Raw genomic sequence first — 26636 nt, forward strand, 5'->3', positions numbered from 1 at the left:
TAAAAATAGAATATACAATTAAATCTATTCAGAAATAAAAGAACAAGGAAAAAAAAAAAAACTCGGTCAAGCTAATATACTTCAAGAAGGAGAAAAGGAAGTAAAGAAAGCTCATTGTCTAGAAAACACAAAATAATAAAATAAATGCAAATGTATCTGTAATTATAATAACAGAGTAAATATTTTTAAAATTCTCAGACTGGATTTTTGACTTTTAAGAAATGCGGTTACATATTAATTTCAAGTTGTACACTAGCAAAGAAGGCTGATGTAATAATATCAACATCAGCCAAAGTAGACTTTAAGGCAAAGTTCAAACTTAGAGGTTTTTCTAATTGGAGGATGAGCTCATAACGTTTTAAAAATGAATAATTAGGAAGATACAGCAATTCTGGATATACAGGCACCAACTAACATTTATACAAAATAAAAACTGATCAAACTGTTGGAAGAAATCAATACATCTACTATCACAATGTAAAATCATTAATACATTTCTCTCTAGAGGTATAGAGAAATTGAGAATAAATTGGTATAATATAAGAGCTGGGATGGGAGGTGGGGTAACTACATAAGATAATGTACCTAGACATGGTTAGTGTCTTAGAGAGGGACTGTGAGCTACTCCTGGAGAAGTTAGAGCACAATGAAATCAGGAGATTGTTTTTTAATGCATTATAATAAAGTGTCATAAAATGCAATGGGCAGATTTTATAGCTCACTACTATTTGCATATTTTTTGTATATGGTATGTTTACCAAATTTTCCATTTGTATTTCATATTTTCATCATACACACATGCACACATACCCACACACCATCAATTTGGATTCATTTCTCACATTTTGTTGTCTGTAAAAGTAATGTATTGAGAGCTTTAAGACCTTAATCCCAGTTCTGGATTTGCCTCTAAAAGCTATGTAATGTTTGGCAAATCAAATCATTTCAACTTTCAACCCCTATATTCTTATCTGCAAATTGAGGTGATAAAATCAGACGGAGAGGATGTATTTCATCAATTGCTAATCCATAAATTTATCTAAAATGTTTGACTTTTTGGGAATTATAAATGCATATTTAAATTATGCATTTCATAAGTATATATTGTGTAGCAATTAGTTTTTCCATTAAAATGAGGACAAATAAAGTTATTTATTCCATGAATGACACAGTACATACCTGAGATAATAAAACCCAGGCACCTCTTAATCTGCCTGAGTAAATGAGGTGGTTCACTAGAGCACAACACCAAGATATGTCCCCAGTTTTTTAAATAAGTTGAATAAATGGGCACTGAATTATTGCTACCCCTACAAAGACATTGTTAGCAATTTATCATAATGAAGGTAAAAATAAAATATGTACATTACTAAACATAGCCTCTTTTGGTGCTGTTTTCCACTAAATAAATTACATTTTAAGTGAAATCAGCTTTTTGTTATAATCTACCAGAGCCTTCATAACCTGACCTCAATCTATATCATTACCAGTATTGCATAATATAATCTGGTAGATTTGTTGATAGGAGTAAATTAAATCATCTATTCACAGTTACAGTGAAAGGTCTGGCACATAGTAGATTTTCAGTTAATACTTGTTCCTTTCCTTTGCCTGCCTTTAGAATATGTGAAAACCACAGATGCACTATATAACCTCCTTATCAGACCAGTGTGCTAATTTCTTTGCAAAGAGTGAACAGTCATATGATACAATGATGCATAGAGTAGTGTTTCTAACTTTTCTGAGGATCTAAACATACAAACCTCACACAAACTTTAGAGAACAAAGGAAGCAGGTTTCCTCAAGTTTATGAGTAGGTGTCCTACCTCTGCTACTTAATCGGCATCTAGGGGCAGGCTCTGCCGAGCCCCAGCCTCTAGTCAAGCTCTCCTAGAAATAGAAGAGACTGCTCAGTTCACAGCATCTATATGAGCAAGTTGCCTAAGAAACATGAGGTTTGTCAGAGCTCTGGCAGCTGGTTAAAATCCACTTCGGGTTCCAGAAAATAGTCACAATAATAAGCTCTTCAGATAGCCCTCGACTTCTGTTATTAGATTGAATCCTTCAATACTCTCAGTACTCCTCAATAACCAACCATATGCTAAAAAATCAAGAGAATACGGTGACAGGGTTTTAGAGTAAACCCTTACAGACGAGGTAACAGAGGCCCATAGAAGTTCAAGTAGTAAATTGACACATTCTAAATTAAGGCTAATGTGTTTTCAACAATAAACATTTGGATATTTTACTTTTTGGTGATGGTGGTAACATGGTAATATAAGTACCAATTGCTAGATGAAATTAACACATGAAACCCTTTCTATCTTCACTTTTCCAGATCAGGCTTTACTTTGGCCTATTATGTGGAATGGCTTAAGCCTTTTTCCAGGTTAATTTGTTAGTAATCACAGTGTTTCTCTAAAAAAATCTAATTCTTCAAGACATTCCAAGACATTCCAATATAAATAGAACATCTTTCTCCTTTATAACGAGCTTATTGAGAAGGAAAAAAGGGATCCCTTGCAATATAATCATCTCCAACTTTATTTTCATTTTCTCCTTTAAAAAAATCCTTCCATCAAGACTGATTGACTTAGTGTTAGGATCAGAATTTTCGCTTACCTGTTCCTCTTACTAAGAGTGCTGCCTTTAATTCTCTCCACCTCTCTAAATTGTATCCTTCCTTTAAGATCCAGCAAAACAGAACTATCCTCCAAAAACTGTTCTTGGTCTATTGCTGTTCATAGTAACCAGTGTTCTCCTATTTATTTAACCTTTGAGATGTGACATTTCATATGTTCTTTTTGTTTTTCTTTGCTAATAGCATGCAAACCATCCAAAGCCCCTTTAGTACAGGAACTATGTCACAGTTTTACCATTTAACTGGGGACTATTGAATTATATGTAGGGGCTTTAAAAGCATCTCATCAAGATAAATATCACTTAGGGTACTAATAAAAGTATAAGGTCATATGACATGGTTTAACTGGTCAACTATAAAGGTACTAAAATTCTTGAATTGTTGGGCTATGTTATATAGGACATCCTGGGATATTTGAGAAGCAAGGAACTATTAATATAAGAGTCCTGTTTATCACTAAGTAACATGTAAAGAAAAAAGAGAAATCTTGGAATTTCTAGAGCTTGACAGTGTGCTCTGTTTGTGCAGCTTCTTATTTACATACATATATTTTTGGATTCAACTAAACAATAGCATCTAGTTCTAAGAAAGTTACTGTAAGAACCTTGTCATGAATATAATCACACATCAAAGGATCTAAAGCCCTTGTGGTGTTTTTCTATTTTTAAAATGTCAAGTCTCACTTTGTAGGATGCAATCCGCAATAACATTTATTGCATTTATAGTCGAGAAAGAAACTGCATTAACAATGTAATTGCATACAGTCAGGGTCACATATATTTTGACCATCATTTAAAATCTCACTAGGTAGAAGCAGCAAGTTCAAAAGAACAGTCTGTTTATTTTTTTTCATTCCCATATCTCTACATCTTTCTAGTGACTTCATTGTCTCTATAAGATAGAAACATGGTGTTGTTATTTTTTAATGTTCATATTTTTTGAAAAAAATGAAGCAATATTCCAAGATATTATTTTTTACAAAACAGAATTATACCAGATGCCCAAATCTATAATAGAACAGAGGTTTATTTTTTGTTGTTTTTTCAACTGGCACATATAAAAGGATATAATTATATTAATAATTTATATCAAAATAATGTAGATCTAGTAACTAAATTATTGGCTCTCTATGTGATTGCATTCATTTATTACCAAGATGATCTTTGTTTAATGGTTGGATATTAGAAGGAAATAACATTTTTGTCCTTTACCAAAGCACTGTTTTATTAAATTCCTAAAGAGAAAACTAAAACCACAGTATTTCACATGTACAGATACTCAGCATTATGCCCTGAAAATACAATTTCTAAGAGAATTTTCTGTTTATAGCTCTTTATGAAAGACTTCTTCTGTCTTGATGCATTATGTATGCTTGTTATATGTTTCTTTAGCATTATTACAAACTCTGCTAAATCAGTTCTCTAATATTTCTATGATTAATTGATTTGGATAATGTACAAAGTACATTATTTAATAAACATAAAATTAATCTTTTAAAAATACACAACCACTACCCTCTTTGACACACCACAGCTACAATAGTATTTGCAACTACTCTAGGGTATCTCAGAGAATTGTTTTACTTCATAAATCTCTACTTCCCTTTTTTAGGTTCAGGAAAGCAGGATCTACAGACATGAAAATTAGCAGTGGACTATATCAAAAGTTATAATCCTGGTAGGATCACTTGCTCAGGTTTTTATTTTAAATAGGCATAATCAGCCCTTAATTATTCCTTGGAATCATATGTTCACATTTGGTAAATATTGGCCACTGGTATTCCTGATTTGCTAAAATTAGAAAAGGGCTTGGAAAAAAATTTCAAAGGTGCTAATTAGGGTAACAATTAAGAGTTCAGATCTGCAGCCAGAATGCTTGGGCTCAAATCTCAAAATTGCCATGTGGACCTTGGGAAATTTAATTAACTGAGCAATGCTTCTATTTTCTCATGCAAAATAGAATAAGGCTATTGTAAGGATTCAATGAATTAATTTATATAAAGAATTTAGAATAATGCCTGGCATATGGCAAGAGTGCAACAAATGTTAGCTGCTATTATTGTTATTAATGATATCATGTTAAAGATAGTTATTAGAGAAATAAAATGAAGATACTTAATTTGTCAATCAGCACATGCAAATTACTACTAAACATGGTAAAAAAGTAAAGTTAGTATCTTGAAGTTTCTTTTTCCAGAACACTAAGAAATATTAACATACTTTGGTCCCTCTCTAGAAACAATATGACCAGCAGAAAATAAAAATACGTTACAAAGTCACAACATGACTACATCACTGAAAAATAGTCCTTACAAATGCCAAAAAGCTAATTTGTTACTTCCGAATTGATGTGTGGATATATTTTCTCCACTGTAGTAACAATTTAATAACAGATAGCTGATGACAGTCACCAAAAGAGGAGAGCTATCTTACATTTGGAAAAAAAAAATTATATGAGTTTACTTTTCTGTGGCATGGGAATAGAAAGTAAGAATCTATTTTAGTAATAGTTTTGCAAATACTAAACTTTCTCTTTGCCTGAGGCTTTCTTCAGCCCTGGAAAGTTGCCAGTGAACAGGACTGTTCAGAGATTAAAATGTAACACCTCCATGTAGCAATGCCCAATTGGAAGCTAGTGAATCAATACACTGCTCCCTTGCCCCTTGAATGGGAAAATCCTGAGGCACTGGCTCTCAGGTTTTCTCCAGAAAGGTTAAGCTTCAGTCATCCACAGTGATAGCTGACTTGATAATGTGCCTTCTATTGGCTCTCTTGTCTTCCTTGTCTCTCCTTCCCATCCTACTACCCTCACCTCTCAATGGACTACTTGTGCTCAGATTTCATCTCAGGTTTGTTGTTTTGAGGGGGAATCCAAACTAGGATTCCTGGTAAACTGGAGATGGTGTGATCAGAGTTTAGGCTGAGAAACTAGAGAGGAAATGGGGCTTTCAGCGGAAACAGAAGCTGGAAAGGAGGATTTGAATCAGGGAGTTTATATTCCTAGCCATTGGTTTCTTGACATCATGAGTCGCCTTCTTCTATAATGCCCTGGTGTTGGCAGGTGTTTGTACATATTTGCAAAAATATATATACTGTTAGCAGTTTAGGGCTAAGTGAAGAGCCCAACTCTTTCATAATCAAATTAAATTTCAGTGGAGACATGCCTTGTTTACATCTTCTTGCTTTGTTTCACATCCCATCGATTTTTCATCATGTCCAAGTGGTCCCGAGAGCCTTTGCATGGTCTATCAGCTCCAGAAACTTGGCAGCTCTGCAGGGAAGGCATGTGCCAGCCTGCAAACCCGGTGTCTCAGTATCCTCATTCAGCTCTTGGCCACTGTTAGAGGCATGGTAGTGACTGAAACAGCAGTTTCTCAGCATGCTGAGAGAAAAGAGCTCTCTTTCCTCCAGAGATACTCACAGCTATGGCCATTCCACTGTCCGAACTGCTGTTTTCAAGTTTAACACTGTTTGCTCACACAGGTCCTTACGTTCACACGTAGTATCTTTTTGGTAGGCCCATGGACCAAACAGGATAAGTCCCAGGAGCTCCTAAAAATGGCCATGAGTCCTTGAAGCAAATTGCCCTATCAGGGGCTATTGGAATTCTTCAACAACTTTGGAATCCTTTGCTAAAAGATAACGTACCACCTAAGGTAGTCTTCATTTGAGACTACCTCAGTCCATCAAAATGATTCTAATGTCTTTGAAAACTTAAGAAGGGAAAATTGGGATCTTGAACTATTTCATTCCTAAAAGGTTAGAGATTCCATGACAATTTTCCTATCTCTTTCTTCTCCAACTATTGGCCTTCACAAATGTAAGCAGTGGAAGCAAGGTCTTTGGCAAGGCCTCCTAAGCATTCCACCAAAATTTCTATGGAAAGAAACCCTCAAGTCATCCACTGGCAAGAACAGGAGTGTTATTCAGGTGTTGGGAGGTCTCCACTTATCCATGAAACTCTCTTGGGGCTCTCATGGTGGCTCTTGTTGGGGCTGAGGGAACAGGTGTGGCATTTAAAAATTTCCTCACTAGTTTCTGTGACGTGGGTTGGATCTCAAGCTTCCTTTTTGATAGTTGTGGAGGTTGTATAAGTTCTTGCTTTTTTAAGACACTTTTACTTTCAAGTAATTTTTTTCACATATAAACTTGTCAAATTATAGTTGAATATTAGATACCGTAAATTTTGCTATAGATCAAGAGGAGCAATGGAAAGAAAGTGAGATAAACAGGTCTGTTTTTTGAGAGTACACAAGAAACATATCCCAAACAACTAACTGCACAACTAGGAAGATAATGTGGAGAATGTGTTGGAGGCAGACATTTCAAACAATTAGGGAGTTTGTGGAGTATTCCAGATGAAAGACAATGACAGTCTTAAGGCTATATTTTAGTCATGTTATGAATACATGGATTTTGGGCAGTAATTGTGCATTACATCATTTAATTTCTAATTTTGGGGAGAAATAGGTTGGGTATGTCAGGAATACATCTTTGATCCCTCTCCTCTATGGAAAATGCAGCTTTGGAAAGGGGTCATGAGGACTGGAGGCTGCTTCTCATTCTGCTCATCTTCAGGAAACTCCCTCCACTCCTCTTGTCCATGGTTGGCTGCCCTAAGGTTTGTTATCCACAGGATGTTTGTTGTTAAATTGGGAGGTTTCTAGTATAAAGTGACATAAATCAGAGTCATGTCACTTCAGGATGAACATAACAGCCTGAAGGGCACTATGCACCACAAAATCCTGTTGTAAAGACTCTTGCCAGGCTATGATCTATCAGGTTATATCTCTGGTCTGAAAGTTAAAAGGAGCGGAGCAGACTCCCGGAAGATCACTGGATCATGGCCATATGCCTTCGATGAGTTTGAGGGTTTTCTGACCCTTTGCCCAACACTCCACACACAAACTTACTTCTCAGTAACTGAGAACTCCATTTCAGTCACACTGGTTTCTTGTTTCTCTAAAAAATCTTGTTTTACTCTAAAAGTAAAAAGAAAGTCTTGGCTGTTTTCTACCCCAGATTTCTGCTCATTTTATTCCCTTGGTTGAAAATACCTTTCCCATTTTATAGTCATCTAGATTCCTGCTCTCCAAATATGTGTATGGTTATGTGGTATGTTTACAGTGAAATAGAAAATGGTGCTTTTTAGGAAATCAGTTATTCATATTTACTAATTTTATACTGTTAACTTCTTTTTCCAATTGTGTAAAAGTGGAATGACTTATCTCTAACAGGAAACTAAGTTCTAAAGAGAGCAACTATCTTTTATGACATTTTAGCTCTTTTCTCTCCCCCATAGCATGGTAATGATCACACAATAAAGGATCAATAGCTACTAGTTAAGATGGTTCATGATTCATCTACTATTTGTCATGGTGTCTTATACTGTGTGTTAAAGCGAACTAACAATGGCCTGAGAAGGACTCTGTACTTCTATAGTTGAGTCTTCGTGGATGAACTGTAACCTAACTAATAGGTAGACAAGATTCAAAACCTAACTTAGGAGTATGTGCCTGGAGCAATAGCTGAGTCTTTGTCAATCCCAGCAACCATACTTCAACCACGCACACACTGCTGAGTGTTCAAACTGTGTTCAAATAAGGCAAACGCCAATCTGTAACCGATCTAGCTGTTTCTGTACCTCATTTCCAATTTCTATACATCACTTCCCTTTTCTTTGTCTATAAATTTGTCCTGACCGTGAAGCATCCCTGCAATCTCTGAATCTGTTGTGATTCTGAGGGCTGCCGGATTTGCAAATCACTCATTGCACAATTGAACTCTTTTAAATTTAGTTCAGCTGAAGTTTTTTTTCTTTCACATGCCACAGTGACATCCCAGTTTTCTTTTTTTTCCCAATGGTAACCTATAAAACAGGTGTGATGCTTATCTCACAACATCAGCTTTCATAGTAGGGCTGTATTTCATTTTAAATTTAATTGAGGACACAAAAAAATCCCATGATAATAGTTTAACTTACAGCTTAAGTGAAAGGTATAAACTATTGGTTACTTTAATCTGGGTATATAAAAATATAGAAAACCACACAATGCTCAGCCATGCTTGTGGCTAAAGAGAAATTACATTATAGACTCAAGGCAATGGTATTATTTTAGTGAACCTGTATATGTTTTACTGCATTGTCCACTCAATAAATGAAAACTTTGTTAAAAGCATTTATTGCAAATGCAGTCACCATACTGGGTAATAGCTACAATAATTAAGGGGAGAAAATGTGCCCTACTTTTTAGATATTGACAGTTTAGTAAATAATTTTTTTCTTTCTACATTGGTCTGGTGAGTAAGAGAAAGACTTGTGACGAAGTCAAAGAATTAGTTATCCCATATAAAAATTTATCTTTCTTTGGCCTGAAGTAATTTTAGTTGTATTTAAAGGTGCAAAAGAGTATTTTAAGAAAACTTAATACACACACACACACACACACACACGTGTCTCTGTGTGTGTATACTTTTTCCTTAAACTTTGTAAGTCATCTGTTACCTTGTTGTCTCATAGGGTGATATTTGTATTCTTAAAAATCTAGAATAAGTTTCTATGTATAGTTTTTATCTTTTGACAATCTGATCTTGCCTAATACCAGCAAGACCACTAACTCTAGAAACATCAATATTATTTAGTAAGAGAGGAAAGCCTTTGCAATGTGGTGATTAACTCAGTTTTCAACACAATGATCCTTTTATATTTTTAAAATATTTTTAGTTCTGTACAGGTTTTTATTTCTAATTTATTCTTCTTTCATCTTCTGCTCAGGGCTAGTATGGTCAGAGAACAGTGGAAAAGGAAAGACACCAGGGTCCTGAGGCACATATGTGCTTGTAAAGTCATTGCATTATAATTTTACAGATATTGAATAGTTATTTACTTATGCTATGTGCCACAGGCATGCAAATATCATAGATGTTCAGGATTAGAAATAAGTTATTACAGGTATTGGCGAGTAGTATTACAAGAAATATAGGTTTTTGTATTTTTTTCTTCACCAAGAAACACAGTAGTATAGTGGAAAGAACAGTTGGCAAGAAGTAAAGAATTCAGAGTGCAGCTTTAGTTTTCCACAAATAACCAACTGAGAGACTTTTTCTAGATTCTGACTTAAACCTTGTGCCATAGCAAAAAAAGTAGCACAGGCCTTCAAATCGATGACACTTGGGTAGGTGACTTGAGCAAGTTAGCTAATCTCTGAGAGCCTCAATTTCTTTTTTTATATGAACATGATACCTGCCTTACTGAGCTGTTGTGAGAATTAGAGAGAATGATGTTTGAAAACTTCCATACAGCCTTGATACCTAGTAGGTGCTCCAGAAAATTTGGTTATTGATATTTTAACTTTGCCATTACTGTTAACTGTTCTCAGTGAAGCTGATTCTCCGTGTTTTTAGCATAAGATATTAATTCCCCATCTATCTGTCTCTTAGGGTTGTCAGGATAATGAAATGAGATATACAGGTATAAAGCACTTTAAAAAGAATGAGACCTCATATGAATGTAAAGGAAAGTTGTTCTGGCATGCCTGAGGAAGACCGAGTTTCAGAGTGGGTAAGAATATGCAGTGTGGCTCATCTCTTTGTTCTGCATGGCAAGGAGTATACAAATCTTCCTCTTGCTTACGAAGCTGCAAAGAAAGCCGATTTAGTCTAAGCATTCCATAGTGGGCCAGGTGTTTCTGAAGTCTCAATCTCTGTTGCCAGTTTCTCTTTGAAAGAAATAGCAAGGTAGTTGGCTTATATTCCAATGTTCAAGGTGCCAAGCCACTCTTAAAAAACAAACACAAGAGCTTTCTGCAGCAGCACTCAAAGAAGTCGCCTTTCTCCCTCCTCCTTTTTCTTTTCTTTGAATCTTTTGTAATGTGTGGTATCCAGATTCTAAGTGTAAACAAAACATGTCTTTTCTGGAGTCCCTATTATACAGTGCAAATTCGGAAAAAAAAAATCCATCTTAATCCTTCTTAATTTCTTTTAAAAATCCTTTTTATAAATAATTTATTTTTATATTTTGGTGTTCCTTGTATGATTTGGATGAAGTGAGGTGGAGTTGATGGATAATTTATATCAATCTATGGCAAACAATATATTTCCTGAAGTACAGCATGATCAAAGTAGGCAGTTTCCCAGGATTTTTGTGACCACTAGGCTGGTGTAGGGGCAAAGGGAAAGCTTTCCCTCCACTGTCTGAAGGTTTGCTGAAAGTGAACTGACAACAGGCAGACTAATAGGAGAAAAAGGCATAGATATTTATTTCATGTGCAGGATGGGGGGGAATTGCTTAAGATTACCCAATAACTCAGTGGACTATAGAAATATATTTATGTGCCCTTTATTGTAAAGCAGAGAGAGAGACTGGGAATTTAGACCATTCTTCTCATGAATGGTAAATTATTATTAGGGATAATAAATGGACCTGGGAGACAAAATTAATTTGTAAATGATTCTCTTTAGTATTTGAATCATCCTTAGAGGCAACACTATCTTTTTGAAAAAGTCCATCCAGGTGTGGTTGCATCCCTCATTGACAATGAGATTTCCAAGAAAGGATGAAAGGTAATTGTGTTCCTCTTTGGAGGTTCACAGTTTTTAGATGGATAAGAGAACTTCAGAGAACATCCTCATCTTTTGCTTTGAGAGAGACAGAAGTGTTGGGAGGGTACGGGGCAAGCAAGGGCAGAGAGACCTTGAGGCTCTTTCTTTAGCTCAGTATGTCAAAGTCTCATGTGGTAGAATACTTTTTCAGCACCCCAATATTGAGGATAAGTCTCTGCAAAGGTATGTTAGAAATTGGTTGCTACATTTGGGAGAAAACAAAGGAATAAAAGATTATCAAAAGTGGTTCTTCAGTGAGAACACATGGATGCAGGAGGGGAATAACACACACTGGGGTCTGGTAGGGGGGTAGGGTGGCAGGAGGGAGAGCATTAGGAAAAATAGCTAATGCACGTGGGGCTTAATACCTAGGTGATGGGTTGATAAGTGCAGCAAACCACCATCGTACACATTTACCTGTGTAACAAACCCGCATATCCTGCACATGTACCCCAGAACTTAAAATAAAAATTAAAAAGGGGTTCTTTCTTCTCTTTATTTCTAATAAATACATTTTCCCAAGCATATAGAAGAAGATCAAATTGAATTGTATTTTTATGACTTGAATTGTGCAAACAATTGGGAAATATAACTTTTAATATTGTATTAGTTCATTTTCACACTGCTGATAAAGGCATAGCGGGCTGGGCGCAGTGGCTCACGCCTGTAATCCCAGCACTTTGGGAGGCCAAGGAAGGTGGCTCACAAGGTCAGGAGATCGAGACCATCCTGGCTAACATGGTGAAACCCCGTATCTACTAAAAAAAAAGTACAAAAATATTAGCCGGGCATGGTGGTAGGCACCTGTAGTCCTAGCTACTTGGGAGGCTGAGGCAGGAGAATGGTGTGAATCAGGGAGGTGGAGCTTGCAGTGAGCCCAGATTGCACCACTGCACCCCAGCCTGGTGACTGAGCGAGACTTCATCTCAAAAAAAAAAAAAAAAAAAAAAAAAAAAAAAAAAAAAAAAAGCATACTGATGACTGGGCAATTTACAAAGGAAAGAGATTTAATGGAGAACTCACAGTTCCATGAGGCTGGGGAAGCCTCATAATCATGTCGGAAGGCGAGGTGGAGCAAGTTACATCTTACATGGATGGCAGTAGGAAAAGAGAGAGCTTGTATAGGAAAACTCTTGTTTTTAACATCATCAGATCTCATGAGACCCATTCCCTATCACAAGAACAGCATGGGAAAGACCCGCCCCCAAGATTCAGTCATCTCCTACTGGGTCCTTCCCACAACATGTGGGAAGTATGGGAGCTACAAGACGAGATTTGGGTGGGAACACAGAGCCAACCCATATCATTGCACCCCGGCCCCTCCCAAATCTGGTATCTTTACATTTCAAAACGAAACATGCCTTCCCAACAGTTCCCCAAAGTCTTAACTCATTTCAGCATTAACTCAAAAGTCCACAGTCCAAAGTCTCATCTGAGACAAGGCAAGTCCCTTCCATCTATGAGCCTGTAAAATCAAAAGCAAGTTAGTTACTTCTTAGATACGATGGGGGTACAGGCATTGGGTAAATACAGCCATTACAAATGGGAGAAATTGACCAAAACAGAGGGTCTACAGGCTCCATGCAAGTCCAAAATCCAGCAGGGCAGTCAAGTGTTAAAGTTCTAAAATGATCTCCTTTGACTCCATATCTCACATCCAGGTTATGCTGATGCAAGATGTGGGTTCTCACGGCCTTGGGAAGCTCCACCCATGTGGCTTTGCAGGGTATAGCCCCCCTTCTGGCTGCTTTTACCAGCTAGTGTTGAGCATCTGTGACTTTTTTTTTTTTTTTGAGACGGAGTCTCGCTCTGCCGCCCAGGCTGGAGTGCAGTGGCCGGATCTCAGCTCACTGCAAGCTCCGCCTCCCGGGTTCACGCCATTCTCCTGCCTCAGCCTCCCCAGTAGTTGGGACTACAGGCGCCCGCCACTGCGCCCGGCTATTTTTTTGTATTTTTTAGTAGAGACGGGGTTTCACCGTGTTAGCCAGGATGGTCTCGATCTCCTGACCTCGTGATCCGCCCGTCTCGGCCTCCCGCATCTGTGACTTTTTCAGGTACACAGTGCAAGCTGCCGGTGGATCTACCATTCTGGAGTCTGAGGATGGTGGCCCTCTTCTCACAGCTCCACTAGGTGGTGCCCCAGTAGGGACTCTGTGGGGGCTGTGACCCCACATTTCTTTTTTGCACTGCCCTAGTAGAGGTTCTCCATGATGGCCTCACCCCTGCAAACATTTTTGCTTGGGCATCCAGGCATTTCCATACACCTTATGAAATTTAGGCAGAGGTTCCAAACCACAATTCTTGACTTCTGTGTACCCACAGGACCAATACCATGTGGAAGCTACCAAGACTTGAGGCTTCCACCCTCTGAAGCAACATCCTGAGTTGTTCCTTGGCCCCTTTTAGTCAAGAATGGAGTAGCTGGGACTCAGAGCACCAAGTCCCCAGACTGAACACAGCAGAGGGCCCCTGGGCCTGGCCAACAAAACTATTTTTTCCTCCAAAACCTCCAGGCTTGTGATGGGAGGGGCTGCACACAAAGGTCTCTGACATGTCCTGTAGACATTTTCCCCATTGTCTTGATGATTTAACATTTGGCTCCTTTTTACTTGAGCAAATTTCTCTAGCTGCCTTTAATTTCTCCATAGAAAATGGCATTTTCTTTTCTATCGCATTGTCAGGCTGCAAATTTTCCATACTTTTATGGTCTGTTTCCCTTTTAAAACTGAATGCCTTTATCAACACTCAAGTCATCTCTTGAATCCTTTGTTGCTTAGAAATTTCTTCTACCAGATACGTTAAATCATCTCTCTCAAATTCAAAGTTCCACAAATCTCTAGGACAGAGGCAAAATGCCACCAATCTCTTTGTTGGAACATAACAAGAGTCACCTTTGCTCCAGTTCCCAACAAGTTCCTTATCTTTATCTGAGACCACCTCACCCTGGATTTCATTTTCTCTATAATTGTCAGCATTTTGGTCAAAGTCATTCAACAAATCTCTATGGAGTTGCAAACTTTCCCACATTTTCCTGTCTTTTTCTCAGCCCTCCAAACTGTTCCAACATCTGCCTATTTCCCAGTTCCAAAGTTGCTTCCACATTTTCAGGTATCTTTTCAGCAGTGCCCCATTCCTGGTACCTATTTATTGTATTAGTCTGTTTTCATGCTGCTGATAAAGACATACTGAAGACCGGGCAATTTACAAAGGAAAGAGGTCTAATGGAAAACTCACAGTTTCACGTGGCTGGGGAAGGCTCACCATCATGGCGGAATACAAGGAGGAGCAAGTCACATCTTTCAAGGATGGTAGCAGGAAAAAAGAAAGCAGGGAAACTCCCATTTTTAACAACCTCAGATCTTGTGAGACACATTCACTATCACAAGAACAGCATGGGAAAGATATACCCCATAATTCAGTCATCTATTACCAGGTCCCTCCTATAACACATGGGAATTATGGGAGCTACAAGATGAAATTTGGGTGGGGACATGGAGCCAAACCATATCAAAATTTAAATGGAATTTGCACCTTGTTGAATATATATATTTGGATATGTAACAGAATAATTTCCTTGTAAATTATATCTTTTATGCATTGTGTCTCAAGTTAGTGTGCTAATTTCCCCTGTGTAGTTTCACAAGACAATGTTTTTCATTCACTAACCACATTTCATACTGCATTAATAATATCAACACGGTCACATTTCCCTGTGTGCTGCCTTCAGGGTTATGAGAGATGTAGGGACATTCGTTAAGCCCAGGTAAATATTAAATATCACTTATGAGAGAGAGAGAGAGAGAGAGAGAGAGAGAGAGAGAGAGAGAGAGAGGTAACAATGGCACTTTCTGTCAGCCCTAAGGTCCTTTGAGATGTGTATGAATGCTTATGACTTGTTCAGCCTGTTAAGCAGATGCTAGTTCAGCTGTAGTGCATGTGTCAATATTCAGACAGTTTTGGGGTGGGGTCATGGGGGAATTATGCATGTATAAAAATTACAGATATGAGCTTTGGGGATGTCTTTTAAAATTTGTATTTATTTTAAGCATTGATCTCAAAGATGTATTAATACTATTAGTTTCAATTATAGAAAGTTATAAAAATTAAAACAGCAATTAGGAATAGAATAAAAGCATGAAGGAAAATCGTATCTAAGATTTTGAAGAAGGGTTATTGGAAGCCAAATGTGACGATCTACCCATGAAGACACACCAACAAAGAGTCTGTTACAGGTTGGGAGGCTTTCCTAAGGAAGTTTAGAAGAAAGGAGGAAGACTCCTCATATCAGAGTTGTTCTTTATACTGGAGGGTATAATATAGAGGTTACAATCACTGGCTACAAATATCAACATACAGGTTACAATGTCTACATACAAGACAATTGGCAAAACTTCCTGATTCTGAAACAAATCAGCAAAACTTCACAATTCAAAAACAAATCAGCATCCTTTTCAATGTCATTAGGTTATGCATTCATCAGTATGTAATTTGGGGAACTCAGAAAAAAATTCTTTACTCAGTGACAGGATGTTACCATAAATCACAAAACAAGTTAACTTGGAAGCCTGTTTACCTTCAAAGTAAACTGCCAAATGTGGCCTGTAGGTTATCAAATAAAATAGATCAATCATTAATTTTGTCTGAAGTTTTCCTTAGTCCAATAACCAGGCATTGATTTTCAGGTGCTCCTCTCTACTGTTTGTTTGATCATGTGATATTATGAACTGTAAGGAATTATTTAAAGTCTAAATATTACAACTCTTTCAATTAGGGAAGCCATTTCTTAATATTTCAGCTCACAAAAGGAATGATATATTTCTTTATGCTATTCTGAGACATGAAAAAGAGCTGAGGACTTTTTCTTTATAGAAAAATAAAATTAAATAAAGGTTTAAAAGAAAAAGAGATTTTATAAAACTATATTATTCCTGTGTGTTTTCGCTCCTCTAGATGTATAAAAATACCTGAAATAATTAAAAACAAACAAATGAAAACTCCTGATTACTGAATGCTAGTATTTTCTTTTTCCTTTTTTTCTTTCAGCTCTCAGGAGAAGTGATTTTGCAAATTGCCAACGAACCTGTTCTGCCCTTTAATGCAATTGATATAGCTTTAGAAGTTCAAAACAACCTTAAAGGTAATTTTCCTTTGAATTATAGTAATTTTACCAATGAAACATTGTTCAACTAATTTTCAACAAGGAATGGATGAAGTCATCAATGATCTTACTAGCTATGGCAATGCTGTCCTTCCTGGAGAGGGTGATCCTGGGAAGGGCCTGGAAGAATTTTAGCTTTCGATCAACAAAAATAAGATGCACTTATGTGTAAGCATAAAGGAGAATATCAGGTTTTAAAGGATGGCCCATCTATTTTATCAAAGAGATTTATAATTCTAAGTTTCTGTTATTATTTACAGGTCTCATATAGAATAATATAGTTCAATGATCCATTTTTTTTTTAACATCGTACCTAACAGTCAATCAGTTCAAACAAGACTGGTCCAGAAGTTTCTCTTTTGGAGTTGGTTTCTGTGTGGTATGGGTCCCATTCCATTTGACTGAGATATTGGCTCAGAACTTAGATCGAAGATGATAAAGAAGAAGCCAGGCAATTATTTCTTAATCTCTATTTCAATTCCTTCATGTTTGATTATATCTCTCTCAGCAGAATTCTCACCCCACCCTAATAATTACCTTCATTTCCCCTTCATCTACATACAAATCTTTCAATTAGGCTCCTAATTTGTCTTCATTAACCAAATACAAAGGTCAGTATTGTGATTAAAGATTTCACCCGCCTCCTCTTTGAGTCACACATCTTCCTAAACAGATCTTTAATGAGTCATTTGTGGACAACTACTTCTCAATGAAAAAGTCAATATGTTAACTGTAGAGCTGAAACAGTAATCCTTTGAAAATGGATCATTCTAAAAAGCCAAATATTTCCAATAGCTGAAAATTTAATCTTTCTCTCTCTCTCTTTTTTTTTTTTTTTTTTTCCTTTTGATATGGAACCTCACTCTCTGTTGCCCAGGCTGGAGTGCAGTGGTGTGATCTCGGCTAACTGCAACCTCTACCTCCCAGGTTCAAGTAATTCTCCTGCCTTAGCCTCCCAACTAGCTGGGACTACAGGCACAGGCCACCATGCCCGGCCTGTGCCCGGCCTTTGTGTTTCAGTAGAGACGGGGTTTCACTATGTTGCCCGGGCTGGTCACCAATTCCTGAGCTCAGACAATCTGCCTGCCTCGGCTTCCAGAAGTACTGGGATTACAGGCGTGAGGCACCGCACCCAGCGCCTCCTTTTTTTTCTTTACCTGAATTGTTTCTTACTGCCTGGATTAGAGATTACTCCATTTTATCCCCCTCAATACTTCTTATGATTTTATTATAGTGACCGTAAAACCATGACCTTGTGAACAATTTGAGCCACTTACAGCTATTTGTTACCATACAAATAGCCTCATATTGCTCTCCTTTTTATATATCTAAGTTAGTCTCTATATAGTTTCCATTCTTTCCTACCTACACTAGGTTTTCGCCTTACTGTTGTCAGTGTGTCTACCTGTAGCAGTCACTCTGGGCAACCAAACATGGCATTTTGCAAAATAAGAACAAAGAAGGTATAAATAAAGTTCTAAATAGTTTTGTGAATAATAAATATCATTTCTGCAAATATTTTTTAAACATTAATTTTATTTTTTCTGTAAACTGTTTTGCTGTTTCTTTAGTTTTTATATTTTATACTTCAGAAAATTCTGTTGGTATTCCATATAAAACTTTAAACTTTCAGAGAACAAAAGAAGGTTAACAACTTCACAATACCTGTTCATCTAAAAGCAATAGCTATTATGCTATTATGCATGAAAAGAAGCCCCAAAGAGTATACTGCGAAATGCTAACATTATATAATATAATTATAAATGATAGGTTGCTTTTCTGAGGCCAAAAATGTTAGCAATACTGTCGTTATACATGCTAAAATCCATTTTTTAAACAATGGGGTTTATTATTCAAAATTCATATATATGATCTTTTTGTGGTTCATATTTGTGATGATTTGGTTTTCAGGCCAATGTATGAGATTTACCTCCTTCAAACCTTGTTAGCACATTGGCACATTTCAATTGTCTGACATAACAAATCTACAAATGGGCACAATATTTCAGCATTATAACCACTATATAAACATTTTAAGTAAAATGGGCTAATACTGATGCTCAAAAAATGACCTATTGGGTTATTTCTAGAATTATATTATTAATCTGGTTTGTGTGGATGATTAAGGACCTTTTCAACATCTGAAGAAAATTATTATCCTTCTCTACAGAAAGTTAAATGTATACAAACATTTTTGCATATAATCCCCATGAACTTCACATCTCCCGAATCCACTTTTTCATTCATTTACAAATATTTATGAAACAAACAAACAAAACAAAAGCAAACAGCAGCTAGATAAGTAAACCAAAATTAAAATCCCTGCTCCTAAGAAATATACCTACATATTCCCATAGTGCAACAAAATTAGCATAAATAAAAGCAAATCTGAAAATAGCATTATACTCAAATTAATACCAATCACAAAATGCCATAATATTAATTACTTTGATACAAATTTGCCTTCCCAAAATAAATGTCATAGCAGAACATAGCAGTTATATCCAGAGTATGTTGGAGAGCTCTGACCTGAGAATATAAATTTTGGATTCATCCTAGATGAAATTACTAGGGGATTGCATGTAGAGTACAGAAAAGCTCTAAGACTTTTGAGGCACTCTTACCTTTAGAAACTGGGATAAAAGGTACAATTATAGAAGGAGACCAAGGAGGAGTGGCCAAAAAAATAATAGAAAAACAAGTGAATCTTATAACCAGAGGCCAAGTGGATAAAACATTTCAAAGAGGAAGTAATCAACTGTATCAACTGCTGGTAATGGGTAAAGAAAAGGAGAACAGAAAATTGACTACTGGATTTAGCAACGTGGAAGTCATTGATGATCTTAACAAAACCATTTTAGAAGATTAGTACAAGCAAAAGCTGGATTAGAAGGCATTTGAAATAAAATGAGATGTAATGAATTGGCGATATGTGGTGGTGTCAGAGGCATTTGAACCAGAGTGACTCCACCTTGAGTAAGGGCTAGTAAAATGAGGCTGGGACTTGCTAGGGCCACATGCGCGGAAAGTTAGGCATTCCTAGTCTCTTGATGTTTATGGTTAAAGGAAGAGATTGATAATGTTTACTCAACAGACCCAGACTTGGGAGTGTTCCAATATCAGGATATGTTGAGAACAAAGGTTTTCCTAATTTTGCTTTAAAGACAACAATATTGATTCTTGCAAAATATAGTAATTAAGAAAATTAATCCTTTATCACAAACCCTTGTAGCAGAGCACATCCCCCCATGATCTTTTTTATCCTGTATATAAACAATCATTGTACTAGGGCAGACATGTTCCTCCTCTTACTTTAGGAAATGTCCTGCTCTGTCTATGGAGTAGCTGTTCTTTCACCACTTTACTTTCTTAATAAACTTGCTTTTGATTTGCACTGTGGACTCGCCCTTAATTTTTTCTTGTATAAGATCCAAGAATCCTCTCTTGGGGGTCTGGATGGGGACCCCTTTCCTGTAACAATGGTATAGGTGGAAAAAAAAATATGGAGTCAAGGAAGTGTAGCATGTTTTTATTTTGTTGACAGTGATCTAGTGGAGAGTAAAATTTGCTAACGGAAGAGAGTAAAGGGAGAATCACTGCGCTAGTTTTCAAGCACAAGGATTGAGGACTTTGCATTAGTTAGGAACTGTCATAGTCCATTCAGGCAGTTATAAGAAAATACCATAGATTGGATGGCTTATCAACAACAGTAATTTATTTCTTACAATTCTGGAGGCTGATATCTGAGATCAAGGCATCAGCAGTTTCGCTGCTTGGTGAGGGTTCATTTCTGGCTTCAAAGTTGGCCATCTTTTTGCTATTAACTTAACATGGAAGAAAGGTTGAGGGAGCTGTCTTGTGTTTCTTTTAAAAGGGTACTAATTTAATTTTTTAGGGTTCTGGCCTCATGAACTAATCAATTCTAAAAGATTCCACCTCCTAATACCATCACTTTAGGAGTTAGATTTAAACATGTGAATTTTGGGGGGACATAACATTCGACCAAAGCAGGAACACAGTAGTCCAACCATGAAAATGTGAAGGGAGGCAGAACACACAGCAGATGGGTAACCTTGGTGTTGGGGTTCCTTGGCAAGTTTCTTTAGATTAGAAAAGCATAAAATAACCGTTTTTTTTAGGAGGGTAAGAAAATGAAAAATCATGAAAATATAAGTTTTTGGGGGCAGCATTAAGAGCCTAGAAGAGATACATATTATAAATTAGATAATTCACCATAATTTTGGATTTTTTCCAGCCTTCAGAGGGGCATGCAAATGTAGGGGAGAAAAGATTTCTTTCTTCACTTATCACTAGGTTGATGGTTGAGATGCCTATAACAAAAGACACATTAACAAGTGTGAACTCAAAATATCTAAGATAGGTCTCAGTCCACTTAGAAAGTTTATTTTTCAACATTAATGATGCACCCATGACACAGACTCAGACATCAATTTATGTATGTAATATATGTACATTGGTTTGTTACAGAAAGGCGGGACCACTTGAAGGAGGGAGGGGACCTCCAGGTCACAGGTAGATAAGACACAAAAAGTTGCAATCTTTTTAGTTTTTGATTAGCCTTTCACTCAATAAACAATTTACAGGAATAATCACTTATGCCTTAGTCTGGTTTAGTGAAAAAGTACGGCAAGGGCAGAAATCAGATAGGCATTTGTCTCATGTGAGCAGAGGGATGACTAAGTTCTGTCTCTCCTTTGTCCACAAGGAATTTCCTTGTGAGGGAGGTATGTAGCTTTTTTCCAGTCTTTGTAGCTACATATATAGGAATAGAATGGGAGGCAGGTTTGCCTGACACAGTTCTCAGCTTGACTTTCCCTTTGGCTAAGTGATTTGAATGTCCTGAGATTTATTTTCCTCTCACACATGAGAAAGGCATGCGAATTTATGTAAGTTTTGCATGACACAGGAGCCTTCAGAAATAAAGACCCAAAGAAAGAGGGAAATGTGTGTACTTTTATGCTAAGTTTGATGAAGAGTTCAGAAGTATGATTAGAAGAAAAAAGATATGATCTAATTGCAATAAGTTGGGGGGGATTTAGTAAGATCTCTGTTCAGATTATTCTCAGTGTCTCTATCTCTTTGAGGACAAGTATGTTTCTTTTCTCCAGGTGTAGGGAGGGTGTCTCTGGAATAAAAGTTTTGTCTTACTTCAAATGAAGGTCAGACAATTCTTTTTTTTCAGACAGAGTTTCGTTCTCATTGCCCAGGCTGTAGTGCAGTGTTGGGGCACAATCTCAGCTCACTGCAACCTCCGCCTCCTGAGTTCAAGTGATTCTCCTGCCTCAGCCTCCCAAGTAACTGGGATTACAGGCATGCACCACCACACCTGGCTAATTTTTATATTTTAGTAGAGATGGGGTTTCACCATGTTGGCCAGGCTCTCCTTGAACTCCTGACCTTAGGTAATCCACCTGCCTTGGCCTCCCAAAGTACCGGGATTACAGGCATGAGCCACCATGCCCGGCCCAGACAATTCTTTTATGGCCTACTTCAGGGGAGAGGGCCAGGAGAAGGTCAAAGACACTGTCTTGCTTCTATTGCTTCCTCAATTGCAAGGTGCCATATTTTGGGGTAGGGTGTCCTGAACCCTATCACAGGCATAGAACAGGCAGAGTTGTGTTTAACCAGGGCTAGACCTTTTCTGAGAGAAGGACAATGAACTGCATAGGATTAAGAAAACTGGATGTACATAAAGGATGTATGTAATGAATGCATTATGATGGACTAAAGTATCGTAACTGGGGTTGGAACAAAGTGAGGTTACGAAGGGAGTGAAGGCTAGTGAAAAGGAGGTAGGACCAACAGACTTCGTGTCACGATGAGATTGAAGAATTGACAACACGTGAGCTGACAAGGCAGGAAGTGGTGGTCAGCAAGTTGGATTTGTGAAAATGAGATCATAGAGTGCAGACATTGGTAAGGACAGTGTCCAGGCCAGTGTATGACCATGAGAGTGTGGTACGTGGTTGCTAGAAGAAAAAAGGCTAAGGAAAAGAGAGTATCTCTATGTGGATATTGAAATTGCAAAGAATTAAGAGTTGTGTAAGAGTGAGTGATGATGAGTCAGGAGATAAAAATCTTCAAAGAATGAGCGGTGATCTAGAAATGCCCTATATTATTCTTCTAGGGTTGGTGGTTCAAAAGCAAAGGGTGAAAAAGCACTGCTGCCTACGAGAGCTAAAATGCAAGTGATATCATTATGGGAGAACCAAGTTTCCATTAAAGCAAGAAGGGAAAGAAAATATTCTCAGAATAGGCCAGGGAAATTAATAACTCTTTCTTTAATAGTTATATCTAAGTGTGTGTCATCCCAGGAGGAACAAAACAAAACAGAACAACAATGATTCTATGGAGACTTTCACTTCAAGCCAGACACCACTATATCTAGATGAATCTGTCCCTAAAATCCAAGGTTCTCAAATGGATGATCCGGAGTACTTTGGCTTCTTATAGTTATATCAGACTTCTGCCAAAGATGAAGAATGTTTTCTTTGGTTGTTGGTTGTTGTATGTGCCTAGTTTTTTTTGGATGTGAAATTCCTTGGGTCTTCCTGTCACTTTCACTCAGAAAGGTGAGGCCAGACTTGAGATGTACCCATATTAGAAAAAACAAAGCAAAGCAAAACAAAATGTAACCAAACAAAATAGGCCAAAAAATTATTTTACCATGTCCTATGTGTTCGATAAAATTAATATAAATTTACACCTGTAAAACTACACATTTTTGTATTTTACTTTTCATGACTTAAAATAATCATGGTCAAAGATTATTCAAATATTTGCTAAATTGTAGGCATCAGTTCTATTTTAGTTATACCTTACTTCTAAAAATGGAATACACTAAAGGTCTAATGTGTGAATAATGGACATCACTTATCAACACCTAAATAAATATTGCAGTTTTAATTTTAGCTACAATGCTAGATAAGTTCATTAGCTAAACAGAACTCTTGTACTGTGTTAAATGAAACATAGAATTTTACTGCTTAATACAAGCTTAAATTGTTGATATTTTTCTTATTTTCATGAGAGTTCACAGTGATTGCTCTTAAATTCTCAATTACGGTGAAAAAAAAAAAGTGACCTTCAAGGCTGAACTATAAAATACTGTTTCTCCTTATTGCAAACAGTATAAATACGAAGGTCTCTGAAACCCAATTGCATTTTCAATGGTGTAATTTTTACCACTTGACAACCGGCCATCTTGCTTATTTATTACACTAGTTTACAGTAGCAGCAGACCATTCTCAACCATTCTCACAACCACCAGAAAGAAGGATAATTTACCAGTGAATAATTTGTTTGGGTTGATTTATTGGACGGTTCTTGAAAGCTCATTTTGACTGAGTGACCTTGGCTTTTAATATTTGGTCAATGCCAAGCACATAATGGAGAATGAATATTTATTTGTGGTATATGGAGATATAGTGTAAATAGTGATGGATAAGATAGTCGATATACTTCAGATGTATTAATACTTGTGACAAAAAATAAATCCAATTTTCCTCTGGTATCCATGGAGAATTGGTTCTCAAATACCAAAATCCATGAATGTTCAAGTTCTTCATATAAAATGGTGTAGTATTTGCATATAACCTGTGCACATCCTCTAACACACTTGAGATCATCTCTAGATTACTTATAATATCTAACTCAATATAAATGCTATGGAAATAGTTGTTATACTGAATTGCTTAGGAAATAATGACAAGAAAAAACAGTCTGCATATGATAGTACAGAAACCATTTTTTTCACAAGTATTTTCAACCTACAGTTGCTAACTGTATGTCCAAAAACTGCATTTAGAGTGCAGTGATACTAGTTTGCAGGGGCAGAGGAAGGTATCAAAAACAAATAAAATACAACCCTACCCTTGAACCTTAGAGCAGACTAAAGAGTAAGTGCATAATAATCTTACTAAATTTGCTGTTTCTTACCTTATCCACTTCTTCATGTCTAAAACAGCACTTTAAAACAATTAATGTCTGTGTAATTCTGATGTTTCTTGCTTAATATATACTATATTTGTTCATCAGATTTCTTAAATGGCATTATCCTAAAGACTTCATATGACCAAATAAAGTAAAAGTCATTTTCATTTGATCTAGCTATGTACGCATTTATTTAGTGCAAGCCAGACTCAGCAGGAAACATAATTTTGAACTGTGTGGCTTATTGCCACCTCCTGATTATCTCACTAAATGTAAAATAGTTGCTGGCAGCATTTCCTCCTGTTCTTTGAATAACTGACAATGAGAATTTGGTCTGACTTTTTTCTTTTTTTATTAGCTCTGATAATTCATTAGCATCAATCACTTCATTTTTGAAGAAAGGATAGTATTTCAAGGTGATGATCACACTAAGGAAAGCATTCTGTGTCCTGTTAGATTTGTAGTTTCAATTTTTAAGTGTCACTTGTTTTTTGTTTTTTTTTTAAACAGTTGCAAGTGATTGAGATCTATCTCATATGTTTTTTCTTTCTGAAAAATAAAAAGTGAGTTTCCCAACCAGCAAAATTAAGTTATACACTATATAGATTGCATGATTCTATTTCAATTTTGATTTAATTACTATCAATTCCAGCTCTGGACTGGCCAGTAGATAGTGAAGTACACTGGGTCCTCAATCCTGTCACCTCCCTCAGAAGTCCAAGGCAGCCTGACTAAAATCCAGACAGTTCCAATAAAAGATTTTGTTCCCATGGGAATTCTGCATCATGTTAGATTTCTAGCAGTTTGGCCTGAGCTGGCATTTCTAAAGCTTAGCTTTTTCATTTGACAAGGACTTCAACTCTAAAGCATTCAGTGAGAAGTATCTTATCTTGTTTGCTCAAATAAATAGAGAAATTTAGTAAAAGGTTAGCCATCTATTGGGGGCAAGTGCCTAAAACTACATTTATTCTCAATCCCCATTACATTTTTATATAGATGGTTCCAGGAATTCTCTCAAATGCCAAAATCCATGAATGTTCAAGTTCTTCATAAACAATAGTGTAGGATTTGCATATGACCTGTGCACATCCTCTAACACACTTTAGATCATGTCTAGATTACTTATAATATCTAAAGCAATGTAAATGCTATGGAAATAGTTGGCATACTGATTTGGTAATCCACACTTGGTTCAAAAAAGTATTTGAGGCAGCTGGCTCTTTAAGTCTCATTGTCTCCCCATTGTCAGAGTATGTCTTCAAAACTAGTTTTTCTTTCTCACCATTTCTCTTTGAACTCATATTTTTTATCACCTAATGGCCCTTAATTATTATCGTAAGCACGTTGTTCCTTTTTCCCTTTTATTTATCTTCTGTCTCACAATTGGTTGCTATTCACATGGCTTCCCACTGTGATCATCATTTCCTTCTCCAATCTGAGTACTTCATCCAAATTCCTTTGAAGTTTTCTTCTGAGTTACCTACATTTTATATGTGACACTACATTGATTGAAATTGGTGAGTAACATTTTTCCAATTCTCCCATCATAATAGTGGCCTATTCTATTGTAACCTTTTTTTTCCTAAGGTGTATTTTTAGGATAAAACCTGTGCCCATGACAGAATAGTGCCATAATCCATTATGCTATGATTGTTGCCTCACTGGCACACTTTTAAAAATGTTTGTTGGTTTCTTTGTTTGTGTAAAGATACTTTTAATCTTACTTGTAACAGAACATAAAGTACCCTTGCCTTGATGTTGGTTAATTTTATTTAAGCCTTTTGTTCTTTTTCAGTTTCCTGTTGTAGCCAATATACAATTAGACTCACATGTGCTATTAAATATACAATTTCAACTTTCTGCCTCAGGAGAATGATAGGAAAAACTCCACCTAAATTTAATTCATTCAGGAATGTTTTTGCTCATATTTTTCCCAAGCAGCCGGTAGCCAGATCATGTAGTCACAAATAAAACACACTGACAACATAGGTCACAAAAGAGCCCATGATTATATTTCTGCAAAAAATGGACAGACAACTTAGGGAACCCACTGCATGCAATGAGTTGAAAGTCTTGCTAGATTTGCATCTGCATTGGCTGCCTGGATTATTGGATAATCTTTAGAATGCAGAAATATGTTGCTTATTTTGTTTTAAAGTAACCAATCTAATCCTTCTAAACCTATCACTTTGGCATCTTTGCAATAAGATTTCTGTTTTATTCAGTTTAGCTACAATTACACATTGTTTTCTGGCATATTTCACCCTTAAATAATATCTTTTTA

The 26636-nt window shown here is 36.6% G+C and overlaps 1 protein-coding gene and 1 non-coding gene across 6 annotated transcripts in view; both read left to right on the forward strand.

Annotated features, from left to right (window-relative positions):
- Positions 1 to 26636, forward strand: part of NAALADL2 (N-acetylated alpha-linked acidic dipeptidase like 2) — a 1473645-nt gene that overhangs the window by 1394668 nt on the left and 52341 nt on the right. For all 5 annotated transcript variants that reach the window (XM_028843862.2, XM_077994177.1, XM_028843863.2 and 2 more), the window contains one exon: positions 16285 to 16378. In XM_028843862.2, coding sequence (XP_028699695.2) covers positions 16285 to 16378 — 94 coding nt within the window. The remainder of the gene's footprint in view (positions 1 to 16284; positions 16379 to 26636) is intronic.
- LOC114676637 (small nucleolar RNA U13) lies at positions 18271 to 18376 on the forward strand. The gene has a single exon (XR_003727687.2). It is a non-coding gene; the product is annotated as a small nucleolar RNA U13 (small nucleolar RNA).

Source organism: Macaca mulatta, chromosome 2 (genome assembly GCF_049350105.2).
Source record: "Macaca mulatta isolate MMU2019108-1 chromosome 2, T2T-MMU8v2.0, whole genome shotgun sequence".
NCBI classification, from domain to species: domain Eukaryota; kingdom Metazoa; phylum Chordata; class Mammalia; order Primates; family Cercopithecidae; genus Macaca; species Macaca mulatta.